Source organism: Tetrahymena thermophila (assembly GCF_000189635.1).
Source record: "Tetrahymena thermophila SB210 genomic scaffold scf_8254435, whole genome shotgun sequence".
In the NCBI taxonomy this organism is placed as follows: Eukaryota; Ciliophora; class Oligohymenophorea; order Hymenostomatida; family Tetrahymenidae; genus Tetrahymena; species Tetrahymena thermophila.
In genome coordinates this window covers 32,454-58,805 of record NW_002476216.1, presented here as the reverse complement: position 1 = coordinate 58,805, position 26,352 = coordinate 32,454, and the positions used below count along the sequence as shown (strand labels likewise).

Here is a 26,352-nt window from a genome sequence, read left to right as displayed (position 1 = left end):
TGGTATTTGTCGTAAAGGTAATGAATTAATTTAAGATAAAAAAAACATTTTTTTAGTAAATTTAAAATTCAATATATCATCAAATAACACACATTTAAAAATAAAAAAAATAAATTCATCATTTAATTATATTTTTATTTATTGAAGATAAAATTCTTTGATCTACTTTATCTAATACTTTGCTATTGGTGCACTTATGAATGAATTTTTTAATATATTAGCAAGATAATTCTGTTGAATCTAAAATGTCTAGTTAATTCTCAAAGTATGTACCTCTTTTATCTAATATTAAAAGTATTAAAAATAAAACATTTTATATTTAGTATAAAAGAAAAACCTTTATTTTGAGTGTCTTTTTTAAGGTAATGGTCTTAGATATAATTCTCTGAGTAACCAACAAGCTTCATTGCTGCTAACTGATCTTTAGTTAATAGAACCATGATTGACTTCTTAATAAATATGATATCTTTTAATAGATCAATGATACTCATACTCTTTAACACTTACTATTCTATAAAGGTTTTTTATTATAAACTTAGATTTGTTTGATCCTGTTATTCGCTTTATTTTTTGAAGATTTTAAAATTTTTGAGTCTCTTCTAAATAGAAAACCTTAATAATTTAATAAAGATTGTTAAATTTAAAAAAAAAATATATTTAAATACCAATATCCGAAATTTATTGATGTAAATTTTTTAAAAATATTGATATCCTAAATAACTTTCAGCTTTTAAGTGTAATATTCAATTGTATTCATTTTTTTTTTGGCTTAATCACTCATCTTACTTTATTCAGTTTTTATTTTAATGGAATCCTATAAATTGTTAGATTTCGATTAGCTTTGTTAAATGTTTTGACTCTATTATGAAAAATTTAGATTGATTTCTTGAGTTTTTATAGGATTGGTTTTTTCAATTTTTGGTTTTTTAGAAATGTTATTCTAAGAATGTAAATTGTGTAAAACATCTCTTTAGGAATTTTAATTACTATTTTAGAAAAGACTTTATCTATAAGGACCTGTTTACCTTATAGGTAAACTATTAAAGTTTTCAAGATAAGTTTATTCATTTGAATTTCTTATGTCACTTCGATCACTTGATAGAAAATTATTGTTACCAAATTTACTACCTTCATCTATTTACTAATTTTAATTTTTTTTATTTTAATTAATAACGTTATTTTAAAATTCAAATTATTAATTGTTATTATATTAATCAGGCTGTGACTGCATTCTACCTTCTTCAGATTCGATAATTTCGTCTTTTTCATTCCGGGTGGTATTTATTTATAGCTATTAACTTAGTTCAATATATTCTCTAGATTTTGTTATGAAATTTGGTATATTAAGGCTGCTAAGGACTTCCCTTTCAGTGAATTCTTATCCAATTATCAATTTATTTTATTATGTCTCTATTTGAGTATTACAAGCATTTGATTAAAAAAGATTATTTTGTTTCAAAACTTCTTCGTAAAGATTTTAATGCATATTTTGCAAAAAAATGCAAAAAAAATCCTACAAAATTGACTTATTTGCAAATTTTTTACAAAAGATTCCCAAAAATATTAAAAGACTAAAAGCACTGTTAACTAATGCTAAAATCTGTGGGAAAGTTGAAAATTAAATTGATGTTTAGTAAATAACTTCTTCTATTTGAATACTAACTTAGATATAAGGATTCTAGTAATTTGGAAAATATTGATTATCATATGTATAGGAAATAGGAGCATTATATTCAGATTCAGATTAAATGATAAGGCCATCTTTCACTTTTGTTATTTGGTTTTATACATATTACCTATTCAAAATGTATTAATCTGACTAAGGAAACATCTAAAATTACTTAAAATTAGTTTGGGTTTATTTGCTAGTAGTATTGTATTATTAAGTAAACAGCCTTAAACGAAGTGAAGTATAAGCATCATTAGCAAAATTGTCAATATCGCTTTGGCTAGCACAATTATCTGGAACGAATGTCTTTATGTTATCTGTAGTTGGGCAAGGATAAAAGAGGAGTGTTATAACAGAAAAAATATTATTCTTAAAGTTACTAATTAAACTACTATTAGCCAAGGTAGAGAAATCTAAACAATAGTAGCCATTAAGATCAGGATTAGAGCATTTAGAGATATTTAGAAAAGTTTAATTGTAAGCACCTGTTGTTTCAAATGCAAAAGTAGCCATAGGTACAATATATGTTTTATTCATTTTTTGTTCTAACTAATCAAGGGTCTATTAAGGACTATGAACAAATTAAAAAGCTACCAAATCTTCGTGCAAAGGCACTTCTATTAGGTCATTAGAGACAAAATTTTATGATCTGAAAATAGGGTCTATTTTATTTTAGAAAAATTGATAGGTTAAGTAAATAAAATATGCAAGTATTGTCCCTGTGATTCCCAAAGACAAAAGTAAACCCTGTATTGTTCCTTTTTTAAACTGGTTATTATTTAAATTAAAAAGGAAAGGTTGTGAAAATAAATCAAATTTTGAGAGAAGCATCTTAAAATTGTAAATTGTAAATTATTATAATTTTTTAATAATTTTTTTGATACTTAAAGTATTGTTTTTTTAATTAATTTATATATTATTTTTATTTCAAGGTAGCACCAACTATTAATAAGGTTATAACTAACTTAAATTTTAGTTTTTATTTATTTCTTTTACTGGGTTCATCATTAAGAAGAAATTTTAAAGGTTAGAAAATTTTACTTTAAATTTTATTTTAATAAGATTTAATAATACATCAAAATTTTAATGTTGGTAACATTTTCTTTCGTCACTCATTTTTACCTCATTAAATCAGTTTGGTTATTATCAAGTCATTTAACTCTACTAAATATTTTAAAAATATAAATATAATTCTCCATCTTTTAAAATTAACCAATCATTTCATTCATAATAAAGTAAAATTTATGTCAAATCAAAATTACTTTAAAATGGTTTTCTTTCTTTTATTATTTTTATTTTATTATATTTTAGAAATATTATAAAATTCCACACAGCAAATTTCGTAAATTTATAATTTTTTACTCAATTTTATTTAGATATTATAATTTTAAATATAATCATAAATTTATCTTAGACATTTTTTGGAAATATTATAAATAAATTGTATTCTTTCTTAATATTTGCTTACTTAGTATTATAGAGTGTTGTTATTAAATTATGTTAAGATTATTATAAATCACATTTAATATACAAATAATGTTTCTGATTATTTACCTGAATTAAAAAATAAGAAAAAGAGGCAAATTAATTAACACTTATTAATACTAAAATATAATAACCCTATTTTATGTCTATTTAAGCAAAATAATATAAATACATTTTGGACCATAATTTACAAAAATAACTTTGCATTTTTAGAATTAGTTAATTGTATTTTAAATTTCTAAACTTAAAATTTTTTAAAAACAAGTATTTTAAAATTTGTTAAGAAAATAAATTTTAAATTGAAGTATCTTTAATACTAATTTAATTTATATTGAAGTTCATCAAGAGCAAATAATATAAAAAATAAACTAAAATATTTATTTTTTATTATAATATGAATATAAAACATCTATGTAAGTTAATACGCAACCTATTAATATATTTTAGCAATTAAATTTATTAAATAGCCAATAAATTCTATTAAATTTTGATTGTAAGAGAATCATTTAAATTAAAAAATTTATTAATAATGAATAAAATTAATTGTAAGACATCCACCTACCACATTTTTTAGAAGAAAAACTAAATTCATAAAGGTTAATGAATAATAAACAAGCTAAAAAATCAAGCAATTTTAAAGAGAAAAGAATGTGTTTTCAATTTTATATTAAAAAGATATATTGTCATTTTATTTTAATGGGGTGAACGCTATTTTAAATTAATATATTTAGACATTAAAATTTGATTTATATGATATTTCTTACCAAGAGTGATTTTCAAAATAAATACTTACTAGAGAAGTTATTTGTTTATTATAAAATTATTAATTTTAACCACTAACTATTTAAAAATCCTTTATAAAAAATAAATAAATCAATCTTACTTTTCTTTGGAAGACGAGGTAAAGAGATAAATAAATAAATAAATTTAATTATTGATGTAAGTTAATAAAAAGAAATTAATTAGTATGTTTGAATGATTAAATAAAACCACGAATTTGCTAATCAATGAATTTGAATTTTTTTTACAAACAAACTCTACAAAAATTGGATTAATGCTAATCATAAAAATTAAATTAACATGCAAAATATAATTAAAAGGCTCAAAATTAAAAGAGAGTAGATAATAGTTAGAGGAGTTCATACATACACTTGTTTGCTTTTTATTATTTTATTTCAAATTTTATTTATTAAATAGTTAGATAAATAAATATATTTAATTATCTTAGAATGTAATGCAAATCACTGACATAATCTGCATTTAAATATTTCAAATTTGAAATAGATTTTATTATTTATTTATTGTTTATTGATTTATTGATGATTGTCGCCGGTTCATTTTTTTATTATAACCTAACTTAAATAAAATTAACCAGCCATTAAGTAAAAGTGATGATAAAACAAAATCAGCCAGCGCACTAAAGATATTTATTTATTAGTAGAAAAATACATAATACAGAGAGGACGTTAAATTATGATGAGTGATTTAAAATATGGTAAACATATTTTTGAATAAATAAGATTGTATAGTATGTAAGAGATGTGTATATGTATATGAAAGCAAGTTTAATTAAGATTATATTTAATATATAGAGTAATTATATGTGAATTATATAAATGTAGGTTATTTATTATATTGATGATTTTAATTAGTTATTGCAGAAAAAGAGGAAGATAGCAGGCAGGCAATATGCTTAAAATAAATAAATTAGTAAATTATTTAATTAATTGTTTGGTTTAGTATTTTATTTATTTACATGTCTTTTAATACTTCTAAGATAGATTAAATTATTATTATTCTACTTAATAGTATTTAGACTAATTACTTTTTTCTATATCTCCATTTCATCCATCTATTCTCAAAAATTTGTTTCAAAGTGGCTATGACAAAATCTATTTCTTTAATTAAGAACATTCGGATATCATTTATTGCTTAAACATTTTAAGGTTGTAAGGAAAAACCTTTCAGAGATAGCTAAGATGTTGGATTTTTTTTGATGTAGAAAATATATATATATTTATTTATTGAGTTAGCATTATATTTATATTGCTAAGAATGTTAATTTTAAGATTTTTATTTTAAAGATATAATGTAAAGGATTAAGGGAGACAGAGCAGAGACAGACTCAGTTTGATTCCACTCAATCAAATATGAATGAGCTTGATAACTATTTGTTTAAGTTTTATTCCAAAAAAATTATTTCAAAGCTACTCATATGACTACTCTGGTGGCCTAAAAATTCATAGATACTTATGAAAGAGATGATGTTTTTTAAGAAGATATCTTCTTTTAGACTTGAGCTTATTAGAGTTAATCAATATATTCTAAAGTATTTTTCCTATTCTAAGATAACCTGCTTTTATACAAATCGTTATTTAAAAGAGGTCTAATTGTGGGGAATTTATGTTAGTAAGTGATCAAATCAGCTTACTTTTTGAACTCCTCAGGATTTTCAACATGTCCTTCTTTCTTAGGAGCATTATCAGGCTTGGATTTATAGTTTTTAGCTTTACCAGTGACGCAAGAACTTCCCATAATTAATTATCGTAGAATGGGTTTTTGTTAATTTATTTAATTATTGTTTTTTTTGATTTAATTGAATTTTTTGTTATTTATTTATTTTATTACAAATAATTGCTTCTGTTTGAACCTATTTATCTAAAGTGAATGATTATTTTGTTAGATCTTGTTTTTTGCTTATTTGTTTGTTTGTTTCCTTGCTATCAAAAAATTTTGAATTATGTTTTTTATCTTTTTTGTTTGCAATTCGAAGACGGATTCAAAAAAATTTTGTTTTATTTTAAACTAATTCTTATTAAGATTATATACACTATTTTTATTAATTTATTTTCCATACATTTTTAATATCCAATATTTATATGATTTCAGCAGCAGCAGCAGCAGCTAGCTATATATTTTATCTATTTTTAAAGAAATAGTAAATATATATAATTATTTTTATCTTGATAATATTAATCATTAATTAATTTACGTTTTTTTAGGAACTTTACCTATAAATACTTAGATAATTTCATATAACCTCTCAATAGTACAAACCACAAAAACATGATATAAAAGTACACAAAAAAATTGAATATTTGAAAATCATAATTATTTTTAAGACATACCTAGCAATCAATTTTATTTAAAATAGCTAGCAATTAATTAAATAAATCCATTCAAAATTTAAAATTTTAGAGATATCCTTGATAACATCAATTTGTTTAAATTATTTGGCTTGATATTTTATAAATTCTATCATTTATTCCATTAACAAATAATATTTCTTATAATCCAATTTTATATTAAGTTTTTTATGTATATAAAAGTTATAATTAACATTTATGTAAGTCGATAATCTTTAATTTCATTAAAAATAAACAATGCGCCAGATAGAAAAAATTATATCTTGTTATATTATAAACTAATTATTAGGGAGAAAAATTTAGATTATGAGCAAATAAATAATGAAAGCTTTTCGAATATTTTTATAATAAGAAATATATTTTTCAGTTGAGTTCTTTCTTAATTATAAAACAATACAATAATAATTAAGTAAAAAGAAGTATCTGATTTGATTATTAAGTATTTAAATACATTAAAAATTTAAGATATTTTTGCTTTAAAATTAAAGAAGACTTTAGCATAGAATATAATATTTTTCAATTCACAAATAAAGTTCTTAGTAACGCTAAATTCACTGATAAAAAAACGGCAGAAAGAAATACAACAACTTATATTAAGAAATCATCAAATTATTATTAGTAGTAGATTCTATATTTACAATTTCGATGAAATAGTTTTGTTTTGTTTGTTTTATTTCGGATTGCTGGCCAGTGATTAGTTCACTTACAAGTACTATTTTATTCAATATTTTTCTATTTAATTTAATAGCAAAGCTAATTTCTTTTATTTTTTGTCAATTCAAAGAATATAGATTGAAATAGATAAATTTCCATAAAAGTACTGGAATATTATTTATCACATTGTAATTCTAATAGCTACAACACTTTATTTAATTGATTTGCAGTTGAAAATTCTTGCTAACAATAGCTAACAGTTATAATAACCTTCGTTAAAACAAAAAAAACCCATTAAACTTTGAATTGATTATTTTATCTTTACTTTATCAATAAATCTTTCTACAAATAAATTTTTAAATTATTGATTGATTGTCATATCCCCAGTTAAAAATAATATATAAATAAATAAATATTGTTATAAGCTTTCTTTCATTCTTATTAATTCTTAAATTCAATATTAAATGATAATTTAAAATCCAAATATCTGAAATTTGATTAAGAAAAAGGTCTATCAATTAGGTTATTTTTTATGATTAATTTATTTAAATGATTAATATGATTTTAATGAATTATTGATATTATTATTTTAAAGTATTGCATGATATTTCTAAAATAAAATCAAATTTAAAAGAAATTTAATATTTACTCAATATTTGCTATTTGGTTTACCTCACAAATTAATAACAAATAAATATTCACTCCTTTCTTAATTTATTTTGATTTATGTAAAAAGTTAATGAATTCTTACTAAATAAAAAGAAATAAACTAAATCAGAAATTTGATCTATAACATAAAATAAATACATAAATTGTATTTTTAAAACCTGAAAAAATTTAAATCAAGAAAGATTATTTGAAAGATTTTCTCTTTTTATAATTTAAAATTAAACGAATTTTTGATTTTTTCAGTTTAAGATTCTAAAATTGAGTTACTTTCAAATCATTTATTTTTTTATGATGAGTCTAAGTGATTTTTTTTTTTTAGGTCACTAAGAGTTACTTTAATTAAAGATTATACTGCTTTACACAGTAAAAGTAACCTAAAAACTCTATTAAAATTTTTTGTTTTTAAAAGCAAAATTGCTTCTAAAATTGAAAAGATTTAAAAATAAATGTAAGCTGTTTATAGAAGAAAGAAGGAAATTAATTAATTTTTGTATAGATTTGAATATTTAAGATTTGATTAAAGGAAATTTATTTACAAAAAGGAAATATTTTAAGTATAAAATAGAATTTTTATTTAGTATTTAGAAATTATCATTTTATTTATATATTTATTAAATGTATGTTATTTTTTCATGGTTGTCTTAGGATAGTTAGGTTTTTTGTGTGTATTTTTTATGTTTAGCTTTTTATCAACTTACTTCTTAACGAAGAGCAGAGCAAATCTTATCATCTAAGACAATAAGCAAATCTTCGTCAAATTTCATTATTTTATTATCTTGAGGAGTTTTGCTCTTTTTTTTGATAGCAAGAAGCTTGTACAAGAAGCAAACATTAGAATTCTCATCAAATCTGTCTCTTTCTCTGCTATCATTAGCCTCTCTGATCAATTTTTAAATAAGTTAGTTCATATTATCTCTAATTTCTACCTTAAAGTTTGACATTTCCCTTTTCAAATATACAAACAAACATAAATAAATATGTGTTTGGAACCTTTGCTACTAAAAATTACCCTGTATTAATTTCTAATTTTCTTTCAAGACTGGTCAGCTTTTGTAAATTCCTTATCTATTTTAAAAAAACAATCAAATTCTGTTTAATTAAATAGTATGCATCCAGTGATATCTTTAGCGCTGTCCAAGATCTCATTTTCTTCACTTCGTTTACAAATAATATCAGCGAGTTTCTAAAATTATATATTGGTTGAAATATGTAAGAGTTATTTAATTCTAGTAAATAAATAATTTGCATCAACTGTCAAATTAATCATAAGTAATTTTATTTGTTTAACTAACTTTTGTACAGCTTAAAATGTTTAACCAAATTAATTAATTTCGAATTTATATTTTAGTTAACTATCATTTTTTATAATGAAAATAAAAAACTTTACATTTTTTATCTGTTACACGTAGTAAGAACTGTATCAAATACCTAATAACTGAGTTATGCAACCTGCAAACGAATATATTCCATAGCTTTCATTCCTAATTCTGCTAAAAATATGCTATGGTTTCTAAAGTTCGAAGAAATACTTTCAGCTTCATTCTCATCTTTAGTCATTTCCTAATGTATAAAAAGGTCCCAATATTAAATAGAACCAAAAAAAAAAGAATAAACTCACTTTTATTTATCTTTCTTTCTATCTGAGCATAAATTTTATTTTCCAAAGATTCATAGCCAGTATTTTAGACTATCTATTATTATTTTCTTGCATTACATCCATAAACTTGTCTATCATTAATGGTATTTTTCTTTTATCCAAATGACTTTTCTCGTGTCTTAATGCGAAATCCTTCAATGCTTTCCTAATCATCTCAGCTGTTTGCGTTGAATTAAAGTCAAGTTACTTATTCATGTTGTAACTTTGTTCTTTCAATCTGCTATACTATTATAAAAAACCATGAAATTATTATTCAAAAATATGAAAACTTATTTGGCTAGTTTTTGTACGACAATATTCATTTTTTTGCTTTCATTTATGTTTAAAGAATAATTTTTATATGAAGCAATCTAAATCAAATCCCTTGCTTGCAAATTTCTTTTCAAGAATTGCTTTAAAATCATAAAATTTACATTTAATATATTTTTTGATTGGTATATCTATCCAATCATTAAATGACTCTTTAAGCTTTTAATTAATAAGTATTTGCAAAAATAATTTATAAACTCTTTTTATTTTATCACATCAATCAATGCAAAACAACCCAAAAATTTTAAATTTATCATTTTAAAAATAATTTAAATTAATTTACATCAAATTCCTTATTTTTGAGTTCTCTTGCTAGATTTTAAAGCTCTTTTACATAAATTTTGCTGTCATCAAGCAACTTGTTATTTTAAATTTGTAAATCATGAACTTTCTAATTTAGTTCGCTAATTATCTTGGCCTTTTCTTCTTATTCTTTTTGCATAGCTCTCTCAAATTAAATGATCTTTACTTCTTTTTCTTTTTATTCTTAATTTACTCTATTCTTTAAGTGCTCAATTTCAAAGTGATCTTTTTCTTTATCCTCTTCAACCCTTCTTTTTGCTTCAATTACTTCATTCAATTTTTTCCTTATGTTACTGACATCCTATTTATTTTTTTATTTATTTATTTAAATGAAAAATAATTATTTTAATAAACTATAAAAAGTAAGTTTGTTTTAAAACAATTCGTTTATTTATTAATTACATCATCTCTTTACTACATTTACTTTTTGATAGATTCTATGTCGAAATCTTATTTCTTTTGAAATTCTTACATTCTGAATCTAAGCATCTCTTTATCGCTTAATAAATTTTTTACTTCGTCCTAATTTGAAAAATGAAAATCAATTTAAAAAAACAAAATAACCAAGTTACCATCAATTCTATGTTTTTAGTTCCTTGTCTATCAATTCCAATAATCAAATCTGTGTTATTTAATTTTAAATCATTTATAAACTATTCTTAGTCCATGTATAATGTATAAAATTTTCTAAGAGTGTCCTTATATTACAAGAGGTCATTGAAGACCTTATCATACTCTGCCCTCAGAAGATTTACCTAAATAGAATTTATTATATTCATAATCCAGCTAATATCTATTTTAGTATAAATTGCTTACTTCTGACTATATTGTATCTATTAAACTCATTTTGGCTGATATAATGTTATCTTATTCCTAAATAATAAAATATTTAAAAATTAATTCAAAACTTTTAAAATTATAATTTAAATATAAAATAATTTAATCTGAAACTTTTTAAGCTTTAATCAAAAAAATATGTATTTACTCTTGTGAATTCCCTAAGCTTGTTAAGTTGAAATTAATATTGCTCGCATTTCTCTTAGTAGTCTCTAAGACTGTTATTTAAGTACACTATATAATCTTAATTTTCAGTATTTAATGGTGGCTATTAAGGAGGCTTATATGGTGATGGAAGTTATGTCGCTAATTTTGGAGGAGCAGTCGAAGGTACAACAGGAACTGGAGGTCTTTCTATTGAGTAAGATCTTACATGCGTGCTATAAGCAGGCTCTTAAATAAAACCCCTTGGAGGAATTTAGGCTAGAGGAGGAAGAGTAGAATTAGGAATTTACTAATTAAATTTTTACTCAGAAAGATCCTATTCATAAACGTTTACCTCGTTGGGAGAATAAGAATATTAATATGTGTTCAACCTATCTTATGGTTGCTATTACTAGTTGTATTAACTTATTAACTGATTTGATTTTTATTCCTCATTTATCGATGCTGCTGGATTTTCAAAACTTGGTTGAAACTTTTAATTTGAATATAATGTCTTCAAAGCCATACTTTTAAATTAAAGTTATGTATAAACATTTAAAATAAATTTATATCGTGTAAGTTAACTATTAATTTAAATAAATTTACTCGTTATCTATTGGATCATTCATAGTTTATTCCCTTGCTGTCCTATTCTTAATTCAAAATTTTAAATTACAAATGGATCCAAACATCATTTAAAATGCATAATTGAATAACTATTTACAAACATATAGCTTGAAGCATTTGGCAAGGAAGAGAAGTTGTTTTGAATTTATGCACCTGAGTAATTTTAAAAAGGCTACTAAACTCCGAATGTTTGTTAAGGTTGCTATGAAATATCTTATCTTTCCTACTACATTTATTTAACTATCTAAACTCACTTTTATATTATTTAAAATCCAGTAGTAAATATCAATACAATTTTTAATTTCAATTAACACCAAGAAAAGAATTTGAATATTTTTGATATCTTTATTGATTCTAAAATCAGCAGAATAAAAATTAGATAAAAATATTCAAAAACAAATAACAAAATCTACTTTTATTGAATTAAATCTTATTTCTAATAAAATATTTTTAAAATCTATTTTAAAAGAAATTTATTTCTTATTATCAAATTTATTTATTTTATTTTTTTAACAAACAAAATATTTTTTCATTCTAATAATTTTAATAATAAAAATGTGTGTTACAAAAAATATTTTAAGTTTCTTAATTAGATTTTAGCAAAATTAAATATTTTTTTATGCTCAATTAATATTTTTTAGTATTTCTGCTTTAATCAAATTAAAGTAGTTTTAGAAACATGGTAAATAAACAAAAGAAGATTAAAAATGTCATTTCAAAAGAATTGTTAATTAATTAATTAAATTGGGACTTAATACATTTATTCAACAATTTATTAAAGTTATTATTTGAGAAAATAAGACTTTTAATTCCATTTTAGAAATCAATGCACTAACTTACAATTGATTAGATAAATAACTTTAAACTATAATTTCAAATTAGTTTATATAAATAATACAAATGATGATTTTGACGTATCTTGTAAATCAATTTTGAAATATTTTTGGTAATCCACACATTAAAATTCTAAAATATGCGAAAATACATTGTAAATTTACCAAAATTTTTTATAAATAATAAAAATAATAGTTTTTTTTAATTGAATTATTTTTATTTAAATTTATTTTAATTATTTGCATGAATAAGTCTTCAAAATATCAAAATAGACTAATAATTAATTGCATATTATAATGTTTTTTTAAGTAATTTATTTGATAAGGAATAAAGAAAAATTAATGAATAATATTGCAAATAAAATGAATAAAATATAAAACTAAAATGACGCATGAATTGTTAATTAAAAACTTTAGGTTTCTCTCTAATTTATGCAAAAAATTTTATTATTGGTACTTATTTAATATGTTTAGAGGAGTAATTTAAGAAAGTAAAAATTTTTAAGTTGTGGCGAACGTATCTACAACATTTATAATTACTAAGATGCGATTAATTCTTTTAAAGTAATGATAAAAATTTCTTTTATTATTGATTCTTGTTAAATAATTGATTAATTCTTAGTTTATCAATTCAAGAGTTACTCAAATTTTAATAAAGGCATGCACTTAATTTTTACATTTATTTCTTAAATGCGTAAGTAAAAGAACAAAAAGAAAATTATAATATATTTAATTCAACTATATTCATATTAATATTGATATTATCGGTACTATGAGAAAAGTTTTGATTGCATTAGCAATAATCACATTCTGCTCAGCTTTAAATCTCTAAAATGTTCTAACTAAGTTAGGCTATCAAGAAGAAACAAACTATTTTGGTTTTAAGGTACTTACAAAAGAGTTTGAGGATTTTGTCGATACTGTTTTGATTGATGGTTTTAAGACAGTTTTTGAAGATCCCTCACTTTATGCTACTTTTATGAAAACAATCAGCTCATTTACTTTAGAAGATAAAAAAGGCGCTTTCATTTAATGTTCTAAAGGTTCTAAGCCAGGATTTTTCAAATTTTTAGCTGACTAAGATGGTGTTGTTGGTCCTAATGGTTCTGAAACTATTGTGTTGACACCCAAAGAAGGTGACTGTTTTGATTAAGTAAACTAAAAATCCTTTATTTATTTGTTACTATTAATTAATTTCATAAAAATAACTAAAATCATTAATTAAAAAATCTACACGAGGCAATAAATCAAATCTTATTTCAACATAAAATTTTTTTAATAAAAATAAATGATTATATTACTCTTCCTATTCCTAGAATTTAAAAGGAGAAACCATTTATTTTTTTAGTGAAAGTATATTCCATATCTTTTTTCACTCTAATAATGAAAATTAATAAGATAACAATGATATATATTTATTTTTAATCCAAAATATAAAATGCGATCCATTATGATTTAAGTGAGATATTTACTTAAGTTTCATAATTCTTAATGGATTTTTATCAAATTGAGAAAAAAAAAATAAAGAAATCACCAATTTTTATTTAAATTTTAAATGAAATCGAATTTATTCCTTTAAAAGCAAGAAGAGGAATTTAAAAACAAATACTTAAAATTCATATTTTTCTTCAAAAATAAAAATTTTTACATTTCAAAGAAATAAAATAGAAGCATAATAGAAAACAAATTGGTTATTTCAGATTCAATCTTAATGAAAAATTGAATAAAAACTGTATAAAAATAAAAAGTATATTAAATGCAATTAGTATTATAAAAATTTTGCCTTTTATTTATACTTAAAAAGTTATATTTTATTTGCGGAAGTGCTTTATTTTTACTAAATTATTTTTTAATAATTACTTTTTTGTTTTTCAATCTATTAATATGAATTTTCTTTAAATAAAAGGTCACTGTCTAATACACTAAAATAAATGATCAAAGTGTAGAATTAATCTTCACTTCAGGTAACAGAAGAAATGATACTGCTGATAACTGTAAGGAATCTTACGTTATTGGATCTACAATGAATTATTATTCTCTTGCTTTAGGCAAACCCAATAAATCTCATAAATGGACTTTAAAAAATTTGAAGCCTTAAAATATTAAATCTATTGAAGAATTTGGCTTAAGAGTATTTAAAACTTGCGATAAATTCTCCAATATTTTACCTGATGTTTTACTTAGTTTGGGTCTTTCCTTAGGTGGATTAGGTTTAAATCCTGATATTCCCTTTTTCGGATCAAAGCCAAGCTGGTGGATGGAAGTACTTAATCCCTTGTTTATTTAATAGGGTAAATTTTTTAACAATTAATACATATTTTTATTATTTGCAAAAAAATGCCTCTCACATAAATAAAAATATCAATTTAGTTAAAAATTTCTTTTGCTTGTTAGAAAGAGTAAATTTAAAGAGTATAAATTTATTTTATAGGTTGAAAGTTAGATTAATAAGGCAATTCAACAATCAAATTTACATATTAATTATATTATTAATATTAGAATTTTCATATTTATTAGATTTGACTTAAATAAAATTTATTAAATAAAAAAAAATAGCAACTGGTTATTTATGGCTTAGAAGAGAAGACAAATATGTTGATTTAGATGAGACTGAAGTCCATCCTGGTGATTTAATTATTGCTACTAGAATGGATGGATTAGATTAGTTGATTTAATGGGGTACTGGCTCTAGAAGTGGCCACTCTGTAACCTTATTAGAGATTGATGGAGAACTTCGTACTGTAGAATCTCAGGACTCTACTTACTGGCCCAAGCATGGTATATAGAGAAATACTTGGAAAGATTGGAAATAGTGGGCTAAAAATGCTGGATTTAATGTTGCTGTTTTACCATTAAGTGAAGAAAATAGAAAAAAATTCAATAATACAGCTGCTGTTGAATACTTCTTAAATCTTGAAGGAACCCCTTATGGCTACTCTACCTTCTTGTACGGTTGGGTTGATACTGAAAACAAAAGTTTACCTGCTATCCTTGATGTCAACTTTGTTTACTCTGCTTTAACTCTTGTTGAAAAATTCTACCCATCTATACCTAAATCAATCATCAACGAAGGTCTCAACCATAGACTCGGAACTTAAGATTTGAACTTAGTTTAGTTATATGAGGTCATGTACTAAAAAAACCTCACTATTGCTGAAGTTTTTGCTATCCCTGAATAAGACTCTTGGTTATATTCTTATGGTCACTCTTTAGTTTGTTCTGCCTTTGTTGCAGGTGTTTGGAGAGCTGGTGGTCTTTTTGGTGACCTCTAAATAAATGTAACACTTTTAAATCATAAATATATATATTGAATTAAATAAATAAATAAATAAAATAGGTATCTGAATTTACCCCAAGAGATGTTTATTAAATGAAATTCTTCGATAAGAACTTCAAAAAGCCTGAAAAATGTCATAAAGACGGTCTTCCTTACTGTTAAATAATGGGAAAATTCGTTATGGATGTTATAACTGATGGATACAATAGCATAACCCCTTATGAACACATGAATGAACATTGTCCTTCCCAACCTCCTTTTTATTTGCGTACTTAAGGATGTTGATTGATTAATATATATAAAATAAGATAAAAAAACTAATTATATCTTTGTTAAATTGTTTTGTTTCAAAACTGTAAAAATAAATATTAAATAAATTAGAATAATTAATTATGTAATCAATTAAATTTATCTTTTTTTAAATAATTTTTGTAAAGGTGTAATTAGAAAATAATAAAATTCTACCTTTAAAAGTTATAGATTATTCCCTTCAATAATTAAATCCTTATTGATAAGGTATTTTAAAAATTCTGATTTAATATGTTTGTTTTTCTCGCTTGTTAGTTAATGAATATTATGATGAGATTTTCATATAAATTTTTAAATTATTAAAATTGGATGAAAATTATTGTGAAACTATTTCCTTTAAATTAATTTATTAAAATTCAAGGATATTAGCTTAAGATTGATAGAAAATCATCGAGAAAGTGGATTAGGCTGAGAAGTTTATTCTTTAGGTGAGAGGTGAAAAATGATTTTAGAAAGGATGAAAGATCAAGAGTGACTGACAATAAATTAAATTTGAGTAATTTATTGATGGAATGCCATACACTTCAATTGGTATATTGTTGAATTAGTTAATTAGATAATCCTCACACTCTATCACTGCATAGATTAATTTGATGTATTTTTTTAATTTCAATTGTCTTATAGAGTAATAAAAAGTTAATGAGTTTATATTACTTAAGTGAATTAAAACATACAAGTTCATTTTTAAAAATTATTTTTGACTATATTAAAATATAACTCAAATGAAAATTAAAAGCTGTGAATGTTGTGAATATATTTAATTTTCAATATATTCATGTTATAGCCAAATGCCATTCAAAAATTTAGTGAATTGATATCACTATTTTTTTGAATGGCTGATATATTTGAAAAAAATTTATGTAAAAATAAATAATTTTATAATAGAATTTAATTAATAAATAATATTATTGATAATTTTAATATATATCAATCTTTTATTTTTCAATCAAATTTTTAATTAATTTGAAATCAAATATAAAGAAAATAATTAAGATTTAGAAAAAAAATATTCATAATTAATATAAAAATTATTTGAAATATAACAAATCATATATCATGGTTCGTGATATTTCAAATGAAGGAAGGAACAGCTATATATTTTTAAGTAGACACTTTAAATAGAAGTATTAAGATTAAATAATTAATATTACACTAACTTTTTGTGATATCTCTTCCTCAAAACTAATTAAAAAATTAAAATTTGATAATTATTATAATTTATTTGTTCTTTTTATCCATTTATAATTAATTAAATTTCCATAAATTGCTATTCAATATTTTTGAAAAAAGAAATAAATAAATGATATAATAGACTAAATATTACTAAGTTTTAGAAGAAGTAATTATTTATTTTTTTTATGATAATCCTTTAAGTTTATTTTATTAATAAAAAAAGTTTATAGACTCTTCTCTTCAATCTCATTAGGTACTCCATATTAATCTTACGTAAATATAATTTATATATATTATTATTATTATAGTTAACATTTTTTTTATATTTAACTTTGAATTTATTTCTAATATGATTTTTCTCATAGAAATTCTCATATATATATTTTCATTTATTTTAATATATAAAATATTTTTTTTAGCTATTTTAACTTAATTTTAACTTTCCATTTTTAATTCATCATTATTTATTTATTTAATATTATTTGATATCTTTTTCTTCATTTTTTGCTATTAACACTTTTACTTACTTGATAAAAACAGTTTATTTGTATTGTATTGCGATGCTTTTAATTAAATAATTAATTTAAAAATATAAAACTCTTTTAATTTATTTGATATCTTTTTATTTGATTTATTTTTCTTTTTCTTTTTTATTTTTTTTGTTTTTTTCTTCGTCTTTCTTTTTAATTTAACTTATTTTTTTATTTTGAACTTTTTCATTTAAAACTAATTAATTACCTTATTTCTTATTATTTCATATTTTTTCTTCACTTTTCCCTCTAATTAATTAATTATATATATATTTTTCAATCTTAAAAGTGAAAATGAAGTTACTCGCGAATCAGAATTAGCTTTAGCTTTAGCAAATTGCACTAATCTCTCAAATTTAACACTTAATATTGGGTAAAATCAGTCTATTTGATTTGGATTGTAATATTTTAAATCATAAAAAATTAATTAAAAACAATAAAGCTATTTTGACTCATATGATAACTTTTTAAATGGTGCAATAGGTGCATCAACCATAGGTTCTGGTTTAGCAAATTGCACTTAACTCTCAAATTTGAATCTGAAACTTATGTAATAACAGTTTATTTGTTTTAGATAGTGATATTTTTAATATAAAAATTAACTTAAAACAATAAAGCTCTTTTAATTTATTTGATAACTTTTTATTTGATTTATTTTTCTTTTTATTTTGCTTGTATTTTTTTCTTGTCTCTTTGTTAATTTAACTGATTTTATTATTTTTAACTTTTACTTTTATTATTAATTAACTCATTTCTTATTACTTCTTATTTTTCTTCATTTTTTCCTTCTAATTAACTCTTTAATAAAAAATTTCTTCTTCAATACTTAAAAAGGTCAAATTCAATTGGTGCAACTGGTGCATCAGGCTTAGGTTCTGGTTTAGCAAATTGCACTAAACTCTCAAATTTGAATCTTTAACTTTAGTAAAACAGTTTATTTTTTTTAAATAATGATATTTTTAATTATAAAAATTAATTTAAAATAATAAATATTATTTGAATTATTTTTCTTTTTCTTTTTTATTTTGCTTGTATTTTTTTTTCTTCTTTTTTTCTTGGATAATTTAACTGATTTTATTATTTTCAAATTTATTTTGATTTTCTTTTATTTCATAATCTTCTTCATCTTTTCTTTCTAATTAACTAATTAATTAATTAATAATATATTTTTTCTTCAATATTTAAAAAGTGATAATTAAATTGGTGCAATTGGTGCGTCAGTCTTAGGTTTTTCTCTTGCATTTTGTACTAATCTCTCAAATTTGAAACTTGATCTTAGGTAAAATCAGTTTATTTATTTTGAATTGTGATATTTTTAATTATTAAAATTAATTTAAAACATAGGAAACTCTTTTTATTTAATTATTTATTTGATTTTATTTGTTTTTCTATTTATTGTGCTTAAATTTTTTTCTTCTTTCTTTGTTAATTTAAATCATTTTATTATTTTCGATTTTTAATGTTATTATTAATTAACTAACTAACTCTTTTCTTATTATTTCAAATTTTTTCTTCATTTTTTTCTTCTAACTAACTAACTAACTAAATAATTAATTAATTAATTATATATTTTTTCTTCAATATTTAAAAAGATAGAATTAAATTGGTGATAAAGGTGCATAAGGACTAGGTTTTATTTTAGTAAATTGCACTAATCTCTCAAATTTGACACTTAAACTTGAGTAAATTCAGTTTATTTGTTTTGGATTGTGTGTGATATATTTAATAACAAAAATTAATTTAAAACTATAAAGCTCTATCTATTACTTAACTTGATTTATTTTTCTATTTCTTTTTAATGCGCTTGATGCTTTTTCTTCTTGTTTCTTTGTTTATCTAACTCATTTTAATACTTTCAACTTTTAAATTAATATTTATTGACTTATTTCATATTTTTTCTTCTAACTTTTTAATTATTTATTTATTTTTTCTTCAATATTTAAAAAGTAATAACTAAATTGGCGATTAAGGAGTTATAGGCTTAGTTTCTGCTTTAAAAAATTGTATCAATCTCTCAAAATTGAAATTTAGTCTTATGTAAAAACAGTTTATTTGTTTTGGATTGTGTTTTAATTATAAAAATGAATTTAAAACAATAAAGCTCTTTAATTAATTTGTTATTATTTCAGATTTTTTTTCATTTATTGTTTGTTTATTTTTTCCTTTTAATTCACCTATTATTAATTATATATTTTTTTCAATATTTAAAAAGATAAAACTAAATTGGCAATGAAGGTGCTTCAGCATTAGGTTCTGCTATAACAAATTGCACTAAGATCTCAAATTTGAAACTTGATCTTAGGTAAAATCAGTGTATTTGTTTTGGATTGTGATATATTCTTAATTATTAAAATTAATTTAAAACAATGAAACTCTTTTAATATATTTGATAGTTATTTATTTTACTTTTTCTTTTGATTGTGCTTTTTTTCTTCTTAGTTTGTTAATTTAACTCACTCACTTTATTATTTTCTATATTTAATTAAATTATTAATTAATATATTTCTTATTATTTATTAAATCTATCTTTTTTGTTCATTTTTTCCTTCTAACTAACTAATTAATTAATTATATATTTTTTCTTCAATATTTAAAAAGAGTGAATTAAATTGGTGATAAAGGTGCATAAGGACTAAGTTTTATTTTAAATTGCACTAAACTCTCAAATTTGAGACTTAGACTTGCGTAAATATATTTTTAATTATAAAAATTAATTTAAAATTTTAAAGCTCTTTTAATTTATTTGATAACTTTTATTTGATTTATTTTTCATTTTAATGTACTTGATGTTTTTTCTTCTTTTTTCTTTGTTATTTAACTCAATTTATTTATTATTTTCAACTTTTGCTTTCATTATTAATTAACTCATTTCTTATTATTTTATTTTATTTTTTTCATTTTTTCCTTCCTTATTATTAACTAATTAATTAAAAATTTTTTCTTCAATAATTAAAAAGTAATAATTAATAAATTGGATATTAAGGTGTATCAGGCTTAAGTTCTGCTTTAACAAATTGCACTAATCTTTAAATTTTGACACTTGATCTAACGTAAAGCAGTATATTTGTTTAGGGTTGCGATATTTTTAATTATAAATATGAATTTTAAAAACAATAAAGTTGTTTTAATTAGTTTCATAACTTTTTATTTTATTTATTATACTTGTATTTTTTCTTCTTCTTTTTATGTTAATTTAACTCATTTTATTATTTTAAACTTTTGCTTTTATTATTAATTAACTCATTTCTTATTATTTCATACTTTTCTTCATTTTTCCTTCTAAATAACTCATTAATTATATATTTTTTCTTCAATATTTAATAAGGTGGAATTAAATTGGTGATAAAGGTACATTCAGTTTAGGTTCTGCTTTAGCAAATTGTACTAATCTCTCAAATTTGACACTAGATCTTTAGTAAAAACAATTTATTAATTTTGGATTGTGATATTTTTAATTTTAAACACTAATTTAAAATAATAAAGCTCTTTTAATTAATTTTTAGCTTTTTATTTTATTTTTTTTATTTATAAAACTTGTATTTTTTCTTCTTCTTTTTATGTTAATTTAACTCATTTTATTATTAATTAACTCATTTCTTATTATTTCATATTTTTCTTCATTTTTTCCTTCTAATTGACTATTATATTTATATATATATATTTTTTTTTTCTTCAATATTTAAAAAGTGGCAGTTAAATTGGCGATTAAAATGCATCAGTATTAGGTACTAGTTTAGCAAATTGCATTAATCTCTTAAATTTGACACTTAATCTTGGGTAAAAATAGTTTTTTGTTTTGGATTATGATAATTTTAATTATAAAAATGAATTTAAAACAATAAAGCTCTTTTAATTAATTTAATGGCTTTTTATTTAATTTATTTTTATTTTACTTTTTTATTGTGCTTGTTTTTTATTTCTTTTTTCTTTATTAATTTAACTCATTTTTTTTTCAACTTTTGCTTTTATTACTATTTAAGAAGTTTCTTATTATTTCATATTTTTTCCTTCTTAATAAATAATTAATAAAATATTTTTTCTTCAAAATTTTAAAAGTTCAAATTAAATCAGTGCAAATTGTGCATAACGCTTAGTCACTACTTTAGCAAATTGCACTAATCTCTAAAGTTTGGTACTTCATCTTGAGTAAAAGCAGTTTATTTGATTTTAATATTCAAATCAAATATTAAAGCCTTTTTTTAATATTTTTAAAATAAAATTTATAATTTTAAATTAAGTTATTTGTTTTTTATAAATTTTTATTAAGGGGGGGGGGGGTACGAAAAAAAGTTTTTTTTTAGGTAGCATAGCAAAATCAATTTCAAATAAATTAAAAAAAATTCATTATTAATATAAAAATTATTTGAAATCAGCTATATTTTTTCTTCATAATTTAAAAGATAAAATAAAATTTATGATGAAGATGTATCAGGCTTAGGTTCTGCTTTAACATATTATACTAATCTGTCAACTTTAGCACTTTATCTTAAGTAAAAATAGTTTATTTATCTATTTTGGGTTGCTATCATTTAAATTATAAAAATGAATTTAAAATAATAAAGCTCATTTGATTAATTTGATATTATTTGATTTAAATTTATATTTTTTTTATTATTCTTTTATTTTTTTTCTTCTTTCTGTGTTAATTTAACTCATTTTATAATTTTATAGTTCTCAACTTTTGCTTACAATATTAAATAACACATTTCTTATTATTTCATATTTTTTCTTCATTTTTCCTTATTTTTAACTATTTACTTATATATATTTTCTTCAATAATTAAAAAGTTAAAATTAAATTGGTGATTAAGGTGTATCAGGCTTGGTTTTGACTTTAGCAAATTTTACTAATCTCTCAACTTTGACACTTTATCTTAGGTAAAAACAGTTTATTTATTTTGGATAACGATATTTTTAATTATAAAAATGAATTTAAAACAATAAAGCTCTTTTTATTAATTTGAAAGCTTTTTATTTTATTTTTTTTATTCTTGTATTCTTTTTTTGTTTCTTTGTTAATTTAACTCATTTTATTATTTTCAACTTTTGCTTATATTATTAATTAACTTATTTTTTATTAATTCATATTTTTTCTTCATTTTTTCCTAAAATTAATTTTTTATTTTTTTTTCAATAATTAAAAAGTGAAAATTAAATTGGTGATTAATGTGTATATCGCTTGGGTTCTGCTTTAGCAAATTGTACTAATCTCTCAACTTTGTCACTACATCTTCAGTAAAAACAGTTTATTTGTTCTGAGTTGCTATCTTTTTAATTATAAAAATGAATTTAAAACAATAAAGCTCTTTTTATTAATTTGAAAGCTTTTTATTTTATTTTTTTTTTGTTTCTATGTTAATTTAACTCATTTTATTATTTTCAACTTTTGTTTATATTATTAATTAACTTATTTATTATTAATTCATATTTTTTCTTCATTTTTTCCTAAAATTAATTTTTTATTTTTTTTTCAATAATTAAAAAGTGAAAATTAAATTGGTGATTAAGGTGTATATTGCTTGGGTTCTGCTTTAGCAAATTATACTAATCTCTCAAATTTGATACTTTCTCTTAGGTAAAAACAGTTTATTTGTTCTGAGTTGCTATCTTTTTAATTATAGAAATGAATTTAAAACAATAAAGCTCATTTCACTAATTTGAAAGCTTTTTATTTGATTTATTTTTATTTTTTTTAATTCTTGTATTTTTTTTCTTGTTTCTTTGTTAATTTAACTAATTTTATTATTTTCAACTTTTGCTTACATTATTAATTAACTCATTTCTTATTTATTAATTCATATTTTTTCTTTAATAATTAAAAAGCGCAAATTAAATTGGTGATTAAGGTGTATCAGGCTTGGTTTTGGCTTTAGCAAATTTTACTAATCTCTCAACTTTGACACTTTATCTTAAGTAAAAACAGTTTATTTATTTTGGATAACGATATTTTTAATTATAAAAATGAATTTAAAACAATAAAGCTCTTTATATTAATTTGAAAGCTTTTTATTTTATTTTTTTTATTCTTGTATTCTTTTTTTGTTTCTTTGTTAATTTAACTCATTTTATTATTTTCAACTTTTGCTTATATTATTAATTAACTTATTTTTTATTAATTCATATTTTTTCTTCATTTTTTCCTAAAATTAATTTTTTATTTTTTTTTCAATAATTAAAAAGTCATAATTAAATTGGTGATTAAGGTGTATATCGCTTGGGTTCTGCTTTAGCAAATTGTACTAATCTCTCAACTTTGTCACTGTTTCTTAAGTAAAAACAGTTTATTTGTTCTGAGTTGCTATCTTTTTAATTATAAAAATGAATTTAAAACAATAAAGCTCTTTTTATTAATTTGAAAGCTTTTTATTTTATTTTTTTGTTTGTTTCTATGTTAATTTAACTCATTTTATTATTTTCAACTTTTGTTTATATTATTAATTAACTTATTTATTATTAATTCATTTTTTCCTAAAATTAATTTTTTATTTTTTTTTCAATAATTAAAAAGTAATAATTAAATTGGTGATTAAGGTGTATATCGCTTGGGTTCTGCTTTAGCAAATTGTACTAATCTCTCAAATTTGATACTTTGTCTTAGGTAAAAACAGTTTATTTATTTTGGATAACGATATTTTTAATAATAAAAATAAATTTAAAACAGCAAAGCTATTAATTAATTAATTTGATGACTTTTTATTTTATTTATTTATCTTCATCTTTTTATTCTGCTAATATTATTTTTATTTATTTATTAATTTAAAATAAAAACTTTAATTTAAAAATTTATTTTATTTCATTTTATTAATAATTTACTCTAACTTATTATAAAAGTATTAACTAAACATATGAATCAAAAGAGGAAATAAAAAGCAAGTGTCTTAAATTAAAAAGATTAATTGTCTTTAAAATATATTTTTTTTGACGACAAACAAGTGGCGAAAAATGGATGAATAAATATTCAATATGAATAATAGAATATAATATGTTTTATTTTTTAATACTTTGAAATAAGATGTTTTAACCTAAAATATAGAGAGATTTTATTAAATATATTGAATATACTTAAATCCCATAAATTTTTTACAAGCTCAGCCATTAAATGCTTTAGGAATTTTATCAAATTATATAGGTTATAAATAAAAATGATTGATTTGTCCTTTATAAAAGAAGATTTAGATTATATTTATTCATTTTTCTAATAATTATTTTATGTGAATTTATGAAAAATTATTTTTAAGTTTAAAAATAAATTAATATCAAATATCGTGTATTAAAATGATTAAAAAAATTCCTAATTAATTTTATAACCTTATTTACTTACTGTCAATTTTTTTATTAAAAATTCATAAGATTTTTAAATAAATCATCTTTTTTTTTATTATGTAATTTTAAAAATAATTTTCTTTACTTTTTTTAACATTATAATAGATAGATAGATATTTAACTTCAAAAAGAAATATATTTTATAATTAAAAAGAAATAAATACCATAATTTTTAAATATAAGATTTTAAATTTTTATATTAGATTTATAAAATCTAAATAATATAAAATAATAGATAAGGTGAGAAAGAAATGAATAATTAATTAATTTATTAGTTATGTAATAGCTAATGCTTAAATTAATACTGATAGAGGATATTTTCTTCATACGAAAAGTATAAAACATTCCAAATAATCATATTAATTAATTAATTAAATATTGTTAAAATCATTTAGCTTCAGCTAAATAAAAAAATAGTAAGTTACGAAAACGAATGAACTGTTAAATTAATTAGATTATTCAGAAATTAATTATTTGATAATATTTAGTGATAATTATAATACGCATATTTTTCAATAAATGAATTCAGCTATGCTCTATAATAGCCATAAAAAAGATTAAGTTTTACAAAGTAAAATGTTCATATTTTATTTAATGCTTTTATTTAACAAGTATAATTAGATTATGTATTACTGTATTATTGATTTAATTGCCCTCATTTTAAGGTAAAAAGAGCAGAAATATTGAGCCTTTTATAATTTAAAAAATTTTATTGCTGAATTTTGTGAAGATAAAGAGAAAAAAAGAAATTAATTTAATGTTTATTTAATATTTATTGATAAAAAGATAATACATAATTTTTTTACATTGATATTTACTTTAAAAAATTTTAAATAATTTTTTCATATTATTTTAAAACAAATACTAATCTAATTAATGACTATTAAGATTATGCTTTTTATTAATTTTAGGTTTTGATTTTCTTTTCTGTTAAGATATATTTGTTGATCTATTTTTTACAAAATATATAATTTTTTATAGATATTCTTAAATCTCAATATACTATAAAAAGAATGAATGACATTAACAGTATGAGTAGCAAGCAGTGGTTTTATATCCCCTAAATTTAAATACCTAATATTATGTAATTAGGTTTTTTTACATCTGACTCAAACAAGTGCTTGTATTAAATTAAATAAAAAGTTAATTATTTAATTTTGTAACAAATATTTTGTTTGGAAGATGAAGATGAATTCGAGGAAATTCAATCCTTTGGTGGAGACTAAGCTTTAATATCTTCGAAATATAATACATTCATATTTAAAAATAAAATGATAGATTAAATAATACCAAACACAAATATCTATTTATTCAATTATGTTACATAGGATAATCACTTAAAAATAATAAAAGACTTCAGTGAGAGTTTTAGAAATAAATAAGATTTGCCTAAATTTAACTATAATT

The 26,352-nt window shown here is 20.6% G+C and overlaps 5 protein-coding genes across 5 annotated transcripts; 2 read left to right on the top strand and 3 right to left on the bottom strand. All coding sequences in view use genetic code 6, as the record gives it.

Annotated features, from left to right (window-relative positions):
- Positions 1 to 118: 118 nt before the first annotated feature.
- On the bottom strand, positions 119 to 2,500 carry TTHERM_00655380 (transmembrane protein, putative; the record flags this gene model as incomplete). The annotated part of the gene is made up of 3 exons (XM_001032173.2): positions 119 to 282; positions 338 to 612; positions 666 to 2,500. 3 exons carry the CDS (start codon positions 2,498 to 2,500, stop codon positions 119 to 121), a joined length of 2,274 nt encoding a protein of 757 aa, XP_001032173.2.
- A 2,865-nt stretch (positions 2,501 to 5,365) lies between these two features.
- Positions 5,366 to 6,222, bottom strand: TTHERM_00655370 (hypothetical protein; the record flags this gene model as incomplete). The annotated part of the gene is made up of 2 exons (XM_001032172.2): positions 5,366 to 6,075; positions 6,147 to 6,222. The coding sequence occupies 2 exons, from the start codon at positions 6,220 to 6,222 to the stop codon at positions 5,366 to 5,368; spliced, it is 786 nt and encodes a 261-aa protein (XP_001032172.2).
- A 2,090-nt stretch (positions 6,223 to 8,312) lies between these two features.
- Positions 8,313 to 11,732, bottom strand: TTHERM_00655350 (hypothetical protein; the record flags this gene model as incomplete). Its single annotated transcript, XM_001032170.2, has 11 exons — positions 8,313 to 8,568; positions 8,633 to 8,806; positions 9,011 to 9,183; positions 9,242 to 9,505; positions 9,873 to 10,193; positions 10,295 to 10,414; positions 10,465 to 10,647; positions 10,709 to 10,765; positions 10,878 to 11,400; positions 11,480 to 11,526; positions 11,598 to 11,732. 11 exons carry the CDS (start codon positions 11,730 to 11,732, stop codon positions 8,313 to 8,315), a joined length of 2,253 nt encoding a protein of 750 aa, XP_001032170.2.
- Positions 11,733 to 13,105: 1,373 nt separating this feature from the next.
- On the top strand, positions 13,106 to 15,895 carry TTHERM_00655340 (hypothetical protein; the record flags this gene model as incomplete). The annotated part of the gene is made up of 4 exons (XM_001032169.2): positions 13,106 to 13,486; positions 14,240 to 14,624; positions 14,890 to 15,611; positions 15,671 to 15,895. 4 exons carry the CDS (start codon positions 13,106 to 13,108, stop codon positions 15,893 to 15,895), a joined length of 1,713 nt encoding a protein of 570 aa, XP_001032169.2.
- Positions 15,896 to 17,162: 1,267 nt separating this feature from the next.
- Positions 17,163 to 24,730, top strand: TTHERM_000655322 (hypothetical protein). The gene is made up of 19 exons (XM_012799689.1): positions 17,163 to 17,258; positions 17,316 to 17,365; positions 17,912 to 17,995; positions 18,065 to 18,172; positions 18,457 to 18,546; positions 18,812 to 18,901; positions 19,215 to 19,304; positions 19,570 to 19,659; positions 19,835 to 19,924; positions 20,221 to 20,307; positions 20,580 to 20,672; positions 20,948 to 21,037; positions 21,310 to 21,399; positions 21,679 to 21,768; positions 22,411 to 22,500; positions 22,768 to 22,790; positions 23,826 to 23,892; positions 24,131 to 24,220; positions 24,454 to 24,730. Exons 1-19 carry the CDS (start codon positions 17,220 to 17,222, stop codon positions 24,542 to 24,544), a joined length of 1,542 nt encoding a protein of 513 aa, XP_012655143.1. The 5' UTR covers positions 17,163 to 17,219; the 3' UTR covers positions 24,545 to 24,730.
- The last annotated feature ends 1,622 nt before the right edge of the window (positions 24,731 to 26,352 follow it).